The sequence below is a fragment of the Hippoglossus hippoglossus genome, chromosome 19 (genome assembly GCF_009819705.1).
Source record: "Hippoglossus hippoglossus isolate fHipHip1 chromosome 19, fHipHip1.pri, whole genome shotgun sequence".
NCBI lineage: Eukaryota > Metazoa > Chordata > Actinopteri > Pleuronectiformes > Pleuronectidae > Hippoglossus > Hippoglossus hippoglossus.
The window spans coordinates 16,201,306-16,215,201 of NC_047169.1; the positions used below are offsets into that span (position 1 = coordinate 16,201,306).

Here is a 13,896-nt window from a genome sequence, read left to right on the forward strand (position 1 = left end):
CTTTATGTTTTGCACACGTCCCATCCAATAACATGGAGGAGACAGGATTTATGAGCTGTAACGCAGCCAGCCATCACCAGTCGTCCATCTTTACGGTTTAGGTATGCAAATAATGAATGTCTTTATAAAAAATGGTAAGTGGAAGATGGAAAATAAGGACATTTTATTTACACTGTAAAACAACACAATTCCAATGAATATAGCACAGTAAATCGTGTGTGTGTGTGTGTGTGTCGGTGTTTGTGACAAATTAAATCCATACCCATGTTGTCCACTCAACTTCCTGTTAAAGCTCACCAGGCCAATTAGAAGCCAGAGAATCCATGAAGGGAACAAAGCAGCGAGTGTACTGTGGTGGTGAAGCCCTCTGTTGTTTTTAACCTCCTCCTTCTCCTCCTCCTCCTCTTCTTCATCCCTCCTCCCATCTCTGCTGCCTCCTCTTCTTCCCTCCACTCATCCACACCCGCCTCGCTTCATTCCGCCGCATGTCCCCGCACCTTCCACCGCATCTACTCATCACACCGGCCCGCGTAGCAGCTCCGGACACGCGGCTGTGAGCTGACCGGCAGAGGGGTCGTCTCTCCCGGTAAGTAACGCGTCTGATCGATGGGCTTCACGTTGCCTTTTATTGTGTGTGTGTGTGTGTGTGTGTGTGTGTTTGTGTGTGCGCGCGCGCGCGCGCGCGCGTGTGTATTGTGTTGTGTTGCAGTGACAAAATGCCGGGATGCTTCTCTCCGACTCGTATTCATCTTATTTGTCATCCTTATCGCATGTTTGTTGTGTCACTGTTTTGTGTTGCATGTCGTCAGTGTGTGAGTGGAGCGTGTTGTTGTGTGAGCGGCCACAGTGTGAGAATGTTCTGGAAACAATGCGCCGGAGGGGCTTTTATTTTCTAATGAATTATTTAAGGCTGTGCCAGACACACACCCACACACACATTGTACCACAAGCACACTGTGATGGACTGATTTAAAGTTTAAATACAGACCCGCAGTGTGTGTGTGTGTGTGTGTGTGTGTGTGTGTGTGTGTGTGTGTGTGTGTGTGTGTGTGTGTGTGTGTGTGTGTGTGTGGACACCGATTTCTGTTTCCCTTCAGGACCTTAACCAGTATAAACACTAATCAGGACCAGTACACCTCATGGGGATCGAACCCGGTTCCTTATGTGGAACAGCCTAACACCAGTGGTCCTGGTTAATGTTTGCAGTAAGATGTGTATTGAGTTTCATGGTCCAGGTTAGGGATAGGTTTTGGCTAGTCCAACATGAATGGAAGTCAGCCAATGCAAAGTCCTGATGAAGGCAGCTGTGCAAACCTCTACAGATTTCTATGGTGGGTCCTCACCTTTGAGGGTTGAGACTTGCTTTTAGTGTTAGAATTAGGTTCAGGTCCGGGTATTTCATTGTGATGGTTAACATTAGGGGCCAGGGAATGAATTATGCCAATAGGTGCCCTCATAAAGATACAAGAATGTGTGTGTGTGTACACTAGTTTTTGTTACCTCTGTAGGACCTTTTCCAGCATAAACACTGACTTTGTCAGGATCAGTGGACCTAATGGGGACCGAACCCCGATTCTGATGAGGAAACCTTATTCTGAGGTTCTGGTAAAGGTTAGGAGTAAAATCTGAATGGTGGTTCAGGGTAGAATTAAGGTTTTGGTTAGGCTGTCCAACCTGAATGGAAGTCAATGCAAAGTCCAAAAGAGGACTAAAATAACTAATAATTGGACCATTTTGAGCCTAGACCTTGCAGAGTGAGGACATTTTGGGAAAGTGAGGACACCCACTTTCTGACCCACTTTCAGTGGGCTGTTTGAGGGTTGCTTTTAGGGATGGGGTCATAGTTAGGTTAAGGTTTGGCCAATATTCTAGGGAATACATTATGGTAACGATAGTCCTCACAAAGTTGTACTCATTTCTGTTACCTCTTCAGGACCTTCCCCATTATAAATACCTTTTCAGGATCAGTAGACCTCATGGGAAACAAACCCTGGTTTTATTGTTGCAAAACTTCATCTGATTAAGGTTAGGGTTAAGATGTGAATTGTAGTTACGTTAAGGGTTAGGGTTAAGCATTAATTGGTTGTGATTGGGGTTAGCGATAAGGTATTGTTTAGGCTCTCCACAATGAATGGAAGACTATGCAAAGTTCTAAAAAGGACTAATAGAACTAATAATTGGACCATTGTGAGCTTAGACCTTATGGATTGAGGACATTTTGGGAAAGTGAGGACATTTTGAACAGTCCTATTTTCTAATCCACTTTTAATGGGCTGCTAGATGGCTTGCTTTAAGAGTTGGGGTAAAATTAGGTAAGAGTTAAGGTTCGGCATTTGGTTGTGATGGTTAGGGTAAGGGGCTGGGGAACGCATTATGCCAAAAAGTGTCCTCACTGAAGTAGAAGTACAAGGTTGTGTGTGTGTGTGTGTGTGTGTGTGTGTGTGTGTGTGTGTGTGTGTGTGTGTGTGTGTGTGTGTGTGTGTGTGTGTGTGTGTGTGTGTGTGTGTGTGTGTGTGTGTGTGTGTGTGTGTGTGTGTGTGTGTGTGTGTGTGTGTGTGTGTGGAGTTGACGTGTCTGCCATGCTGATGCAGTGGAGCACAGACAGCCACAGAGCCGCGGTTTCTTTCACAGAGAGGTGCTTTTGGCCTTTTGTCCGTCTTTTCTCTCTCTCTCTCGCGCTCGCTCTTCCTTCCTCCAGTCCACTCTCAGATCAGGCTTTTGTTTCTTTTCTGTGTTTTTCTTTTGCAGCTTCACACCCTCCTGATGCACTGCAGACTCATAAATAAGCCTGTGATTTGCAGGCCCGACTGAGGCTGATGAAAGAGGAGCTCCACCAGTGAAGTTGCTGAATTATTTAGGCTACATATTTATGCCTCGTCATCCATCAGTCCCGTCAGTGCCCCCCCCCTGCTGCCTCCATGATGACAGATGTGTGTGTTGATCTTCATCACATCAACACTTTCTAACATTAAACCAGGAGGATAAAAGCCTCAGTTATCAGCTATTTGCACTATCTGTTCCCTAAAGAGAGATTAAAGCTGCCTCTGTGATGATGCGGTGACCTTTGAACCCTGCTACCATTTGAACGGACGTGTGGTCCACCCAAACCTAGCTAACTTTCAAGTAAAACCCAAACCCTCTTTTTAATCTATATGTGATGGAGAAAATTATTACATAATGTGAAGTAACATTTTTTTACCTCTTATATCTACTCAATCATTCACAAATTTTATGGGATAAATCCTCTGCTCATGCTGTTGTATAATCCATTAAAAGTTTTAATATTTATCTAATTCTAATGGATCACTTGACTTGTATTTAGTATTTCTTCATAATGTCACATGCTCCCTATTTAAAACAAAGAGAAGAGGAAAAATCCTCTTTTTAAGGGATGTCAGTCAGCAGCTGACAGTTGCATCCAGTGAGAATCATTTGAAACCAGCAGGTGGAGGGTGGACCAATTAGGGGATGATGAGATAATGACAAGGATTCACCAAGAGATTTGAGCTCCTTTTCTACTGGTCAGAAAACCTACTAACATGATGCTTTTGTCGGCAACTGGAATAGTTACAATCGGCATTCACATAGGTTTTTATCGGCTCTGATTGGCACTGATAGAAACGTGACACCCGGGTGAACGCTAATATTTTAAGGCAGCGAGGTGAGAGAGGGCCTCAGTTTTTGTGTGTTTGTGATGTCAAACATGATGCAACAGGGTATAAATACAGAGGCAATCTCCTCTACTGGCACTGGGAGAGGATGTATTTGTCTGTTTTTGGCGGGTTTACCTGCTTTTAAAAAACGTGTGTGCGTGTACCCACTAATTTTGGTGTAAAAGAAGTAATGATCTCAACATGACGCTAACCTCTTTAAATGACGTGTAAGTTGCAGGAATGAGTATTAGTGTTAGGGCTCATTTGTGTTTCCTTTACATATGAAAAGACGTGTTCGTTTCAAATATTGTAATCGTCACTGCCGACATACTAAGATGAATCCTTTACATCGGCATGGTAGTTAAGCAATACATCCACTAGAGGGCAGCACAGAGTTTCTGACAACAAACTTGGTTGAGGAGGTTGTGATAAAGCATCTGCGATGTAAATGGCTGAGATTCAATTTACCAACTCGCAAAGCATGTTTTAAAAAAGTCCTATTGTCGGAATTTTTAGTGTCACTTGAACTACTCACTACACTCGTCTGTTGCGTCCATAAGCTTTTAGAAGAAGTGCACAAATATGGAGGCAATGAAGGCTCCGTCAGCTTCCGTATACGTACTTTAGGCTTATGTTTAGGGTCAACCATCCCAGCTGACATTGGGCAACAGAGGCAGGACACCATGGCCAGCATATCACAGGGCAGACGTACAGGGAAAAACAACCATTCATGCCCACATTCACATCTTTAAAGTCTCTCATCAACAAAACCCCTAATTAAATGTCTTTGGACTGTGAGAGGAAGCTGGAGTACCAGGAGAAAACCCACGCAGGCATAGGGATAACATACAAACTCCACACAGAAAGAGCCCTGGCCAAACTGGGATTCAAACCAATATTCCAACCAAGAACCATCTTTTTGTTGTGGTAACTATTGTACCAACGTGCCTCCAATGAAAAATTATGACTTGTACATAAATGCCAGTACTGTATGTGAAAGCCTCCAGCCTTAGATCCTGTGGTCCAGTACACACACACACGCACGCACACGCACTTGCACACGCTGCTATATTTAGACTGACACAGAGAGCGAGGCAGAGATTGTGTTATTAAAAGGAGCCCGTGGGATTCACTCTGACACACACTCATCTCATTAGTCAGTGTCAAACATTAGGCCTCCGGCCATCAATACTAACAGTCACTGTTGAATGTGAGGTGGCTGCTGATAACTGCCCCTAAATACACATCCACCCCTGTTGTGTGTCACAGTCAAACCAGGTGTCAGTGTTTGACCTCTGTAGAACAACGACTTCTAGCCCTTCGTACTTGTAGTAAGTGTCAGAGTGAAGAGCTACATGATTAATTTGATGCATCCTGGTTACAAGACCATAATTGGCTTGTGTCACAGCGTGGATTGCTTGAAACGTTTCAGAGAGCAGCTTGTTGTACGAGTACAGACGAGAAGAGCAATCTTGTAATGGGTGTCAGGCGTGTGCGAGTGGGGAATCTAATACGATAAAGTGTGATGAGCCGAGTCGAGGCCCTCTGGGGCGAGGCTGTTATTTACATTATCTTGGGACCTTTTCAAAGCTGCATAGATCAGAGTCATGGCACTCAGAAACCAAATAGCTTTGTTATTTTCAGTTTTGCACAGACACTGCGAACTGGAGTAGCTGGTTTCTCCATCCAAGAGGAAATTCACTCCAAAATACTCAAATACCCCTTTAGAAAAAATAATCAGATGTTGGAAATTTTCAGAGCCAGTGTCTTTGTCTTTTGTGTTACCTCTTGATTGTGATGTCTTTATATATTATTCTTTTAGTGCTGATATGACAACTCCGATTACAAACTGTTTCAATTTGGTTGCAGTAAATGCCAAAAGGTGTTGGTCTCCCTTACAAGCAAAGAGTTAGAGCAACACTATGCAACATTTTACCTTAAAATAGCAGCTTCAAAATCAGTTTGACGTATCATAGACTGTATATAAAGGTGTACGACATGACTGTTCCCAAAAAAAGTGAAGCCAAATCATCTTCATTGACCTCAGGTGGCTGGCTGCAGCATAGTTTATGAATCCCACCCCATCTTAGCAGTTTGGACATTGACAAAAATAAAAAGTCAAGGAAAAGGCAAAAAAATATTTCCAAAGGTTTTTATTACACTGGTGTTTCTTTTAAGGGATAGTTCAATGAAAATCCACTCATCATCTACTCACCACTTTGCCGATGGAGGGGTGGGTGAAGCATGCGAGTCCACAAAACACTTTAGGAGTCTCAGGAGTAAACTTTGTTGCAGCCAAATCCGATACAATTAAAGTAACCGGAGACCTACACTTCAGACATAATAAAACAACAGAAAAAACACAACATGCCTTCATACTGCTCGTGTGGTGTCATCCAAGTGTCCGCAAGCCCTGACATTCAAATTCAACTCAAAACAAGGTCATTTACACCATGTTTTTAGCCTAAAAGTCCACTGGAAGTGGCTAAGTTAGCGGACGTAGCCACATGATGGAGAACACACCTCGTAGAAAGATATCAGGACATTATTACAAATATACGACTCCCAGAACTGTTTCAAGTTGCAATTGAGTTCTGCACATGATGAGAACAATTGCTGTCTTGGAAAATGTCCCAGATGGGTCATGGAAAATTGTTTTTAAAAAGAGAGGGAACCCTGAGAAAGTGATAACTACCAAAACTAATTTAACACTTGAGTTTGTATGTGTCTTAATCAACCCCCCCCCCCCCCCCTCTCATGCTCCTTTTATTTCAGGGTATCATCGCTCCTCTCCTTCACCGTCAGGCTTGCTCTTTGAACATCATCTCCACTCCCTTACAGACACGTACTTACCATGCAGGAGGTGTAACCCTCCTCCCTCTTCTTCCTTGCGTGCCATCGGAGGAAACCCAAAACAGGAAATAAAAAAAGAGACACTACGTGTAGTGAATCAAGATGTCAGACCCTGACCCCTCCACCACGGTGGACCCCCCACTGCCACTCGCCTCACCGCGCACCCCCCTGCAGCTCTCCTTCCCTTTCCTGAGGGAGGGCAGCCGGGTATGGGAGAGGGAAAGGAAACCGCCACAGCCTAGAGAGCTGCCCAGCCCACTGCCCACCAAACGCACCCGCACATACTCAGCGTGAGTAGGAGCACACAGGCCGATGGGCTGACACTTTTCTCCCAGTGCTACCTTCTGTGGCAATGACTTATGATGCACTGCCTGTCTCTCTTTCTCTCTCTCTCTCTCTCTCTCTCTGGCTGTCTATGTCTGTCTTTCTCTGCAGGACAGTGCGAGCCAAATCAGGTCCAGTATTTAAAGGGGTGTGTAAAAACTTCTCCAGGTCTCAGGGTCATGGATTCATTCATCCTTCTCATGGAGCAGAGGACATCTTTGTCCACATCTCTGAGTGAGTGACCTCACTGGGCGGGTCCTTGAGCCAAATGGTGATAGTTGACAACTGACAGGACAGTGTATCTGATGCAATATTACATTTCTGCTGTCACTTCCAGGGATGTGAGAATAGTCAGTGCCTCGATCAACATCAGAACTTCTGAAGCATTGGGTGTATTGTAATATCAGCTATTCGAAACTGACTGTGGGGATTTTGATAACTTTGAATTGTTACCAGTCATGTAGAAAATTTGTATTAAGTTGCATTATGGGAAGTGTAGGATCCATTGCTTTCTGGAGCTTGATATATGCCTTGAGCTGTGTGAAAGTTAGCGATAGAGAAATGTTTAAGAAATCTCATGATGTTTTTCATATCATGGTCATTAAATCACTTCTTATACCTGGGGGGGATATGCTCAGTTTTAAGGCCATGTTTTTTTTTTCTCATTCCAAGGTTGCGTGTTTTAAAAATACTCATTGCCCATGAATGAACTACATTGTTGAGTTTGTAATTTCGTCTCTGCTTCTCTGACAGCATCGAAGGAGAGTACGTGCCTATGGAGGGCGACGAGGTCACATACAAGGTGTGTCCCATCCCTCCAAAGAACCATAAGATCCAGGCTGTGGACGTGGTGATCACCCACCTGAATCCAGGCACCAAGCACGAGACCTGGTCTGGTCAGATCATCAGCTCATAGACCAGGGCTTTAGGCCTGCACCGATTTGGAAAAAGAAAGTTCTTGGAATGGAGCTGGAAGGGGAGGGGATGTATGTTTCAGGTTCTGAGGTTCGGTACCAGGTGTGAGAAAGAGGGATTAGAGGTAGAACGTTAGAGTATAAAGGGTAGGGTCAGAAATTAAGCTTTGAATGTACTTGTTGGAATGTCTTTCTTTGAGGGTCAGGGTTTCATCGTTTAGGTTGAGGGGTTAAAAGTTGGGTTTGGAAAGTTGCAGGATCTTTCATGCAACTTTACTTTGACCTCCAGAATATAATAAAACATCAGTGGTGTCTTTGACGAGTTGAAAATGAGATGTGTTAGAGGCCGAAATGCATTAAGACCAAATTTTATACAAGTCCACCATATTGATCCTCCATGAGCACACGACTGAGGAGTTTGATGTTAAGAGGACCAGCTCAGTGGAGGTTTGAATTTTACTCCCACTTTTCCATTGTTCTCACAAATTATTTCAATTGCGCTGTCAAAAGTCAGGTGTTGAACATCTGTGTTTGTGTTTACAACAGATGGAGACACTTTTGCAATGGCCTTATCTCTTGTGTATTTTCAGACTTGGCTTACTATGAAATGAACAGCTCGTCAGATCTGCCTTCATCTCACTGCCTTTACAGAGTCAAAATACAACTAAATGAGTATATTTACAGTCGTAAGTAAGTTTGACACGCTCTCAGTTCTGTCCCAGCTCTACTCTTAATGTGTTTCGGCCTCAAGAGCTGTGAGCCCCACGTATAAGGAATTATTTTCCTTCTTAACATTGTAGCACTACTGTGTTTTTGTCTTACTTGCAAGTGTAGAAATCCAGTATTATTGTAGCCAGCTCCTATGATGGTCTTACGTTTCGGTGGGTGAGACTGTAGGAGGAACATTTGTGAGCCTGCCACAGAAAAACCAGGCCGGAGGGTTTGGAGTTTGTAGGTTGGGGAGAAGGAAACTGGAGAGGGGAAGTGAACCGGGCAGAGGATGGAGTGATCGTCTATAAATGTACTTGATGCCGCTAGATTTGAAATGTTGTAAAGCACTTGTAAGGAGGAAGACCAAGATGAAAGTCAGCAGTTATCATCTTATTGGATTCTTAGTTTAGTGCAACAGGGTAATAGAAACAGTTTGATAGAAAATAAGAATCCCCTTTATTAAATAAAAAAAAAAGATGGGTCAAACTGAGGAGGATGAACTGCTGACTTTTAGGCTGAAGGTTCAGTAAAGTGTCGTAGGTCCTGGTAGATGGCGTTAAGAAATTAAAGGCAAGAAAACAGAGCAGCAAAAGCTCTCTGATGTAAGTTTAGAACGACTGTTTATTTATTGACTTATTTATTATCATTTGTAACTATGAGACATCAGGCGTTTGGTAAATAAAAGTGGCATTTATAAGTATTTGTGCAAATCTAAGCCTGTTTGAATACACTGCACACCTCACTCTAATGATACTACCCTGTTAAAGAAAACCCCTTTGCTACTGTCACGTCATCGTCAGGATTTAAAAAACTAACTTTCCAAACATGAATTACTAATTTCTACATAATACTTGTCTAATTTTTAATAACTATTTGAGCAGCTTTGTTGTTTTGGAAATGGCATGTACTGTTTGTTGTAATTTATACGTAGAACACGTCGAGTGGGTCTCATGCAGTGACACAGCCGGAGCCTTCAAAGAGGCGTCGTCAGGTCTCCTATGCATCTTTTGATTTTTCTTTTTTTTTCTTGCCACAGTTATGACTTAACATCATGTAGTAACACACTGTATCTGTTTGATTTATTTTAATGTGAGAGAAACAAGTTTGTGTCCGCAAGCACTTTTATTTTTTGAGTCAAACCACTGTGACAGTCAATCTTTAGTCATGATAACGTTTGAATAAAACTTACTACTGTATTCACAGGCCATTGTGGAAATGTCTTTATTTTTTTGATAATGTGTGAAGAGGTTTTTCTTTTAGTTCATATTTTCCCCTCAGTCTCTTTCAGTTCTTCGCTGGTGTCAGTACAAAGTGGAGTAACTAGGGCGGTTATTTTAAGAGCCCTAACTTTGACAATGTTTTTGGAGCGAGCTCTGCGTCAGAGTCACTGACAGATCTGGATTCGTTTTAGAATCGCTGTTTGTCCTTGTCGTGTGTCTACACGTCCAATAGAGGGCATCACAGCACAAATAATCTGCAGGTTTATTACATAACTCTTTTCAGTGGGTTAAAAGCACCCAGGTCAGTGACAAAAGGCAGTGGTTCAAAACAGAACGTGGATAAAAACACCGAAAACTAAACTGGCTTTTAGGCCACCACCAACAGACCTGGCAACCCACAGACTGTTTCCTTGTTTACCGAAGGCTACAATCAAGGAAGTGTTCAGATCCTTAAAGTACAAGTATTATTGTTGTACAATTTTATAAACTCTTGGAAAGTTAAATTCATACTCAGTTTTCTTACTTTATAAGTGCATCATGTTTTTTTTAATGTAAAATCGTATGTTATAGTGGTGAGTACATAGTAGCCTAAAATTGAAATAAACAAGTACCGTACAAGTACCTCAAATTTGTACTTAAGTAGTGGAGTTATTGTGTTATTCTGATACCTTGTGTCCATCCATCAGCTACAGCACTAATTCTTTTAGGTCGCAGGGGGGCTGTGGCCAATCCCAGCGGACTCTGGGTGAGAGGCGGGGTATCCCCTTGACAGACCATCACTGTGCTGACGTGTGTGTGTGTGTGTGTGTGTGTGTGTGTATATATAAAAAAAAAAAAAAATGTCCTTGTCACATTCACATCCATAAACCCAACCTGCAGGACTTTGGACTCTGGGAGGAAACTGTACCTGAGGAAGACCAACGCAGACACAGAGAGAACCCAGTTGGCTGCCAGGTTCGAACACAGAACCTCCTTTCTGTGTTAAAAATGCTGCTCTCTCTGTGTCTCATATTATTCTGTGATAAGACTAATGATCCAAAGTTGTCACATTTACATAAACAGTCCAAAGCAACAAGTGCACAAGAAAACTAGAAGGGTCTGTATCCAACTGAGGGAGACACAGTGGAGTCTCCTGAGTTTGTCTCTCATGGGGGACAGTGGACAGAGTTAGTCGGCTATCAGCTTTATTTTTATCCCTCTTCGACCAAAGTGAAGCGAGTGCTATTGCTGGTTCTGGTTCAACTTGTGAACCTTTTAAAAACCAGTTTGCTATTGAGCTGCCTACGTCACTGTCTACGTGTCTGATTTCCCAGCAACACTTCAAGCACAGCACCAGCGATGGCGGACGACAGCATCTGTTTTCAAGTGTTGCTCCTGGCTTAGAAAACTCACATTGGCATCCAAACTCTGCGGCATGAAAACAGAAGTATGTATGGATGTGTAACCAAACAGCTTGATTTTAAGGCTAGATGGCAGTTTAAAGCAATGAATTGGAAAGAAAAGAATAAAAAAGAATATACATGCTAAAGTTGAACATGTTTTGAACTTAAAGAGAAGTAAATAGAATCGACAATGATAATAAAAACTAAAGTAGTAAAGCAAATCGAAGGATAATCATGATGAGTCAGAAAAGACTTTGGTCTGATTACCAAGGTCAGGTTGGCCTCCTGTGATACACAGCAAAAATGAAAAGGTTCAGATAACTCGAAACTTCAATGCTACTTATTGCTGTCGATTTTTCTATCGCCTAAGTTTCAAAGAGAATCACCCACCCACCTACATATGATATTTTATATTAGAATATTTGGAGTTTGTAGATACTGAGAATTTTTTGTCACTGCTCATTTCTGTCTGAAACCTGCTGCTGTTATTGTCCTGGACTGTTGTTTCATTCTTTGTGGATCTTTTCTTGTTTTATGGGCTTTAGCTTCCTTGTCTAACTTGTGTTTGATTTTTGGATTAATATCTTTGTTGGCACTGTGAGTTCTTTATTTCCTGTTTTATTCTGAAGTTGTTTTCCTTGTGTGTGTCTGGTTTCCCTGCTCTGTTGATGGCCTGAGTAGTTTCACCTGTGTCCTGTTGTGTCTCCTCCACCTTGTCGCCAGTTCCTCTCATCAGTTCTGTCAGTCGCCATTTTCCTGGTGTTATCTCTCGTAAGTTTAATACCAAGCTTTGTTGTTTGCACTAACCTTTGTTCCTCTGTGTGTTTGTTACCTCTGCCTTCCTGTACTGAACCTGTTTAGTCTTATTAGACTGTTTTTTTTATCTGTCCTCAAATATGTGGGTCCTTTTTGTTTGCCAAAAGAGACGGGGATTCAAACCCTTAAAGAAATGATCAGTAGACCCTGTTTTTAACCTCCACTCTGGTCACAACTTTGTAAAATGCGTATTGAGGGCAACTTTCCAATAGATTTTTAGTTAAGTTATTTGAAGTAACTACTTTGCTATGTTTACATTGTCATTGAATGTTATTTGTATTCAAATACGAGAGCAATGTCAAGTTTTTGTTTTTACAGTGTAGGAACCAAGAATTTGAAGTGTTATTTTTAAAGGCAACTCGGCAGCAGCTGATATCTCATTAGCATCTCCACTGGATACTGCAGGCATCGCTTGGCCATAAGTCATCATAATTTACTGGTGATGGAGCTGTTGCAGAACTTTAAAAAATATATAATATGTACCAATTTTTCATTAAAATGTCTAGAAAAGACAAGGCCTGTTATTTATTTTGTTGACATGTGCTTTTACATTATATGAAATGTTTCCACCAATCTTCAAACCCAGAGAACTCCTCAGTTTCATTAAAGGTAGCGGGAAGTAATATTTTGGTTTGTTTTTGAACTGCGTCGGCTTCGTGTAACTTCAGGGTCAAATGACTCATGACGAAGGAAAAACAGAGTCGGATATTTTTTTCCCTTCCACTGTTTGTATTGGTCACTCGTGATGGTGATCAACTATTGACCCTAAATACCAACAGGAAGATTAATACAAATTAAAATAGTATAAAATGAATAGTTATAGAATACTTATTCTAAGGCATCAATTAATTTGGGATCCCAACAATTCACTGCATCATCAAACTAAGTCTTTTGTCATTGTTCTGATTTAGAGACTCCTAGAGGCCAAAGTTACATATTGTATGTTCAAAGAAAAACAAAGAATAAATGTTAAAAATTTCGATTATAATAGTAATTTGTTGTAGATTTGTTTTAGCTTTGTTTATTTAGTTATTACCTTTTATTGCGTGGTCCACTTTGGTTCCCTCAGTGTCATAGTGATCGATGAGTGTGTTTGTGTGGAGGAGTGGGCATGTGGGAAATTGGTAGTGTGTGTTTGTGTTTGTGGTGTCGGTATTGCTCATGTCGTGGGGACCTAGATCTGTTTCCTCACTACATTATGAGGACTTGCTTTTCTTTATGGGGACTAAAAGCAAATCCCCATTAAATTCAAAGCCAAAGACATATTGTTGGGGTTAACGGGTTAATGCTAGGCAAGTTAAGGTTCGAGAAAGTCTCCAGGAAATGAATGTGAGTCGGTGTAATGACCTGTGCTGGCCTACGTGTAGAAGTAATTGGGTCATGTTGCAGCTCAGACCCTCAGACGCTACAGTTAAGTGGCTGTGTGCTGAGCGACCACTTAGATTTAATTAAGGTGAGGACTGAACTAATTGAGTGAGGGAACTCTCAGTTGATAATAATTAGCTTGTGGATTAATTTACTGCTAAATAAAGTCCTCCTTATTGACTGTGCCACGGGGTGTGGATGTGGTAAACTGTACAAAGAGAAGTAGGTAGGTGTGTGTGTGTGTGTGTGTGTGTGTGTTGTCGGCACAACACAGGGATGTATTGGTCGAGACTTTTATGACCCAACCAACCTTTGCTCTTCCCTTCTCTTTCATTGCTTTCCGTTTCCGAGTCTTTGCAGAGATTTACGAGCTGTGTGTCTGTGTTTGCCGTCTGACACATACAGTGATCACACACACACACGCTGCCTTGTTATCCTACATTTGCAGGGTGGACTCAGATGTCCCAGTATTTGCAATAATATATTATCCTACTGTAAAAATTAAGTATTTTAATGTTAACACTGTGTATGCTTCCTTCCAGTTACTCTTTAACCTTATAACACAGTGTCATCAATAATAACAGGCAACCAGAACGCAGATCCTCCTCCTTGTGACCGTCTGACAGACGACACAGGAACAAGCAGACGTAAGAACAGT

General features: G+C 42.0%; 1 protein-coding gene across 1 annotated transcript; it reads left to right on the forward strand.

Annotated features, from left to right (window-relative positions):
• The first annotated feature begins 319 nt into the window (after window positions 1–319).
• On the forward strand, window positions 320–9,660 carry csdc2a (cold shock domain containing C2, RNA binding a). Its single transcript, XM_034571232.1, has 4 exons — window positions 320–586; window positions 6,495–6,796; window positions 6,942–7,064; window positions 7,584–9,660. The coding sequence occupies exons 2-4, from the start codon at window positions 6,609–6,611 to the stop codon at window positions 7,744–7,746; spliced, it is 474 nt and encodes a 157-aa protein (XP_034427123.1). The 5' UTR covers window positions 320–586; window positions 6,495–6,608; the 3' UTR covers window positions 7,747–9,660.
• The last annotated feature ends 4,236 nt before the right edge of the window (window positions 9,661–13,896 follow it).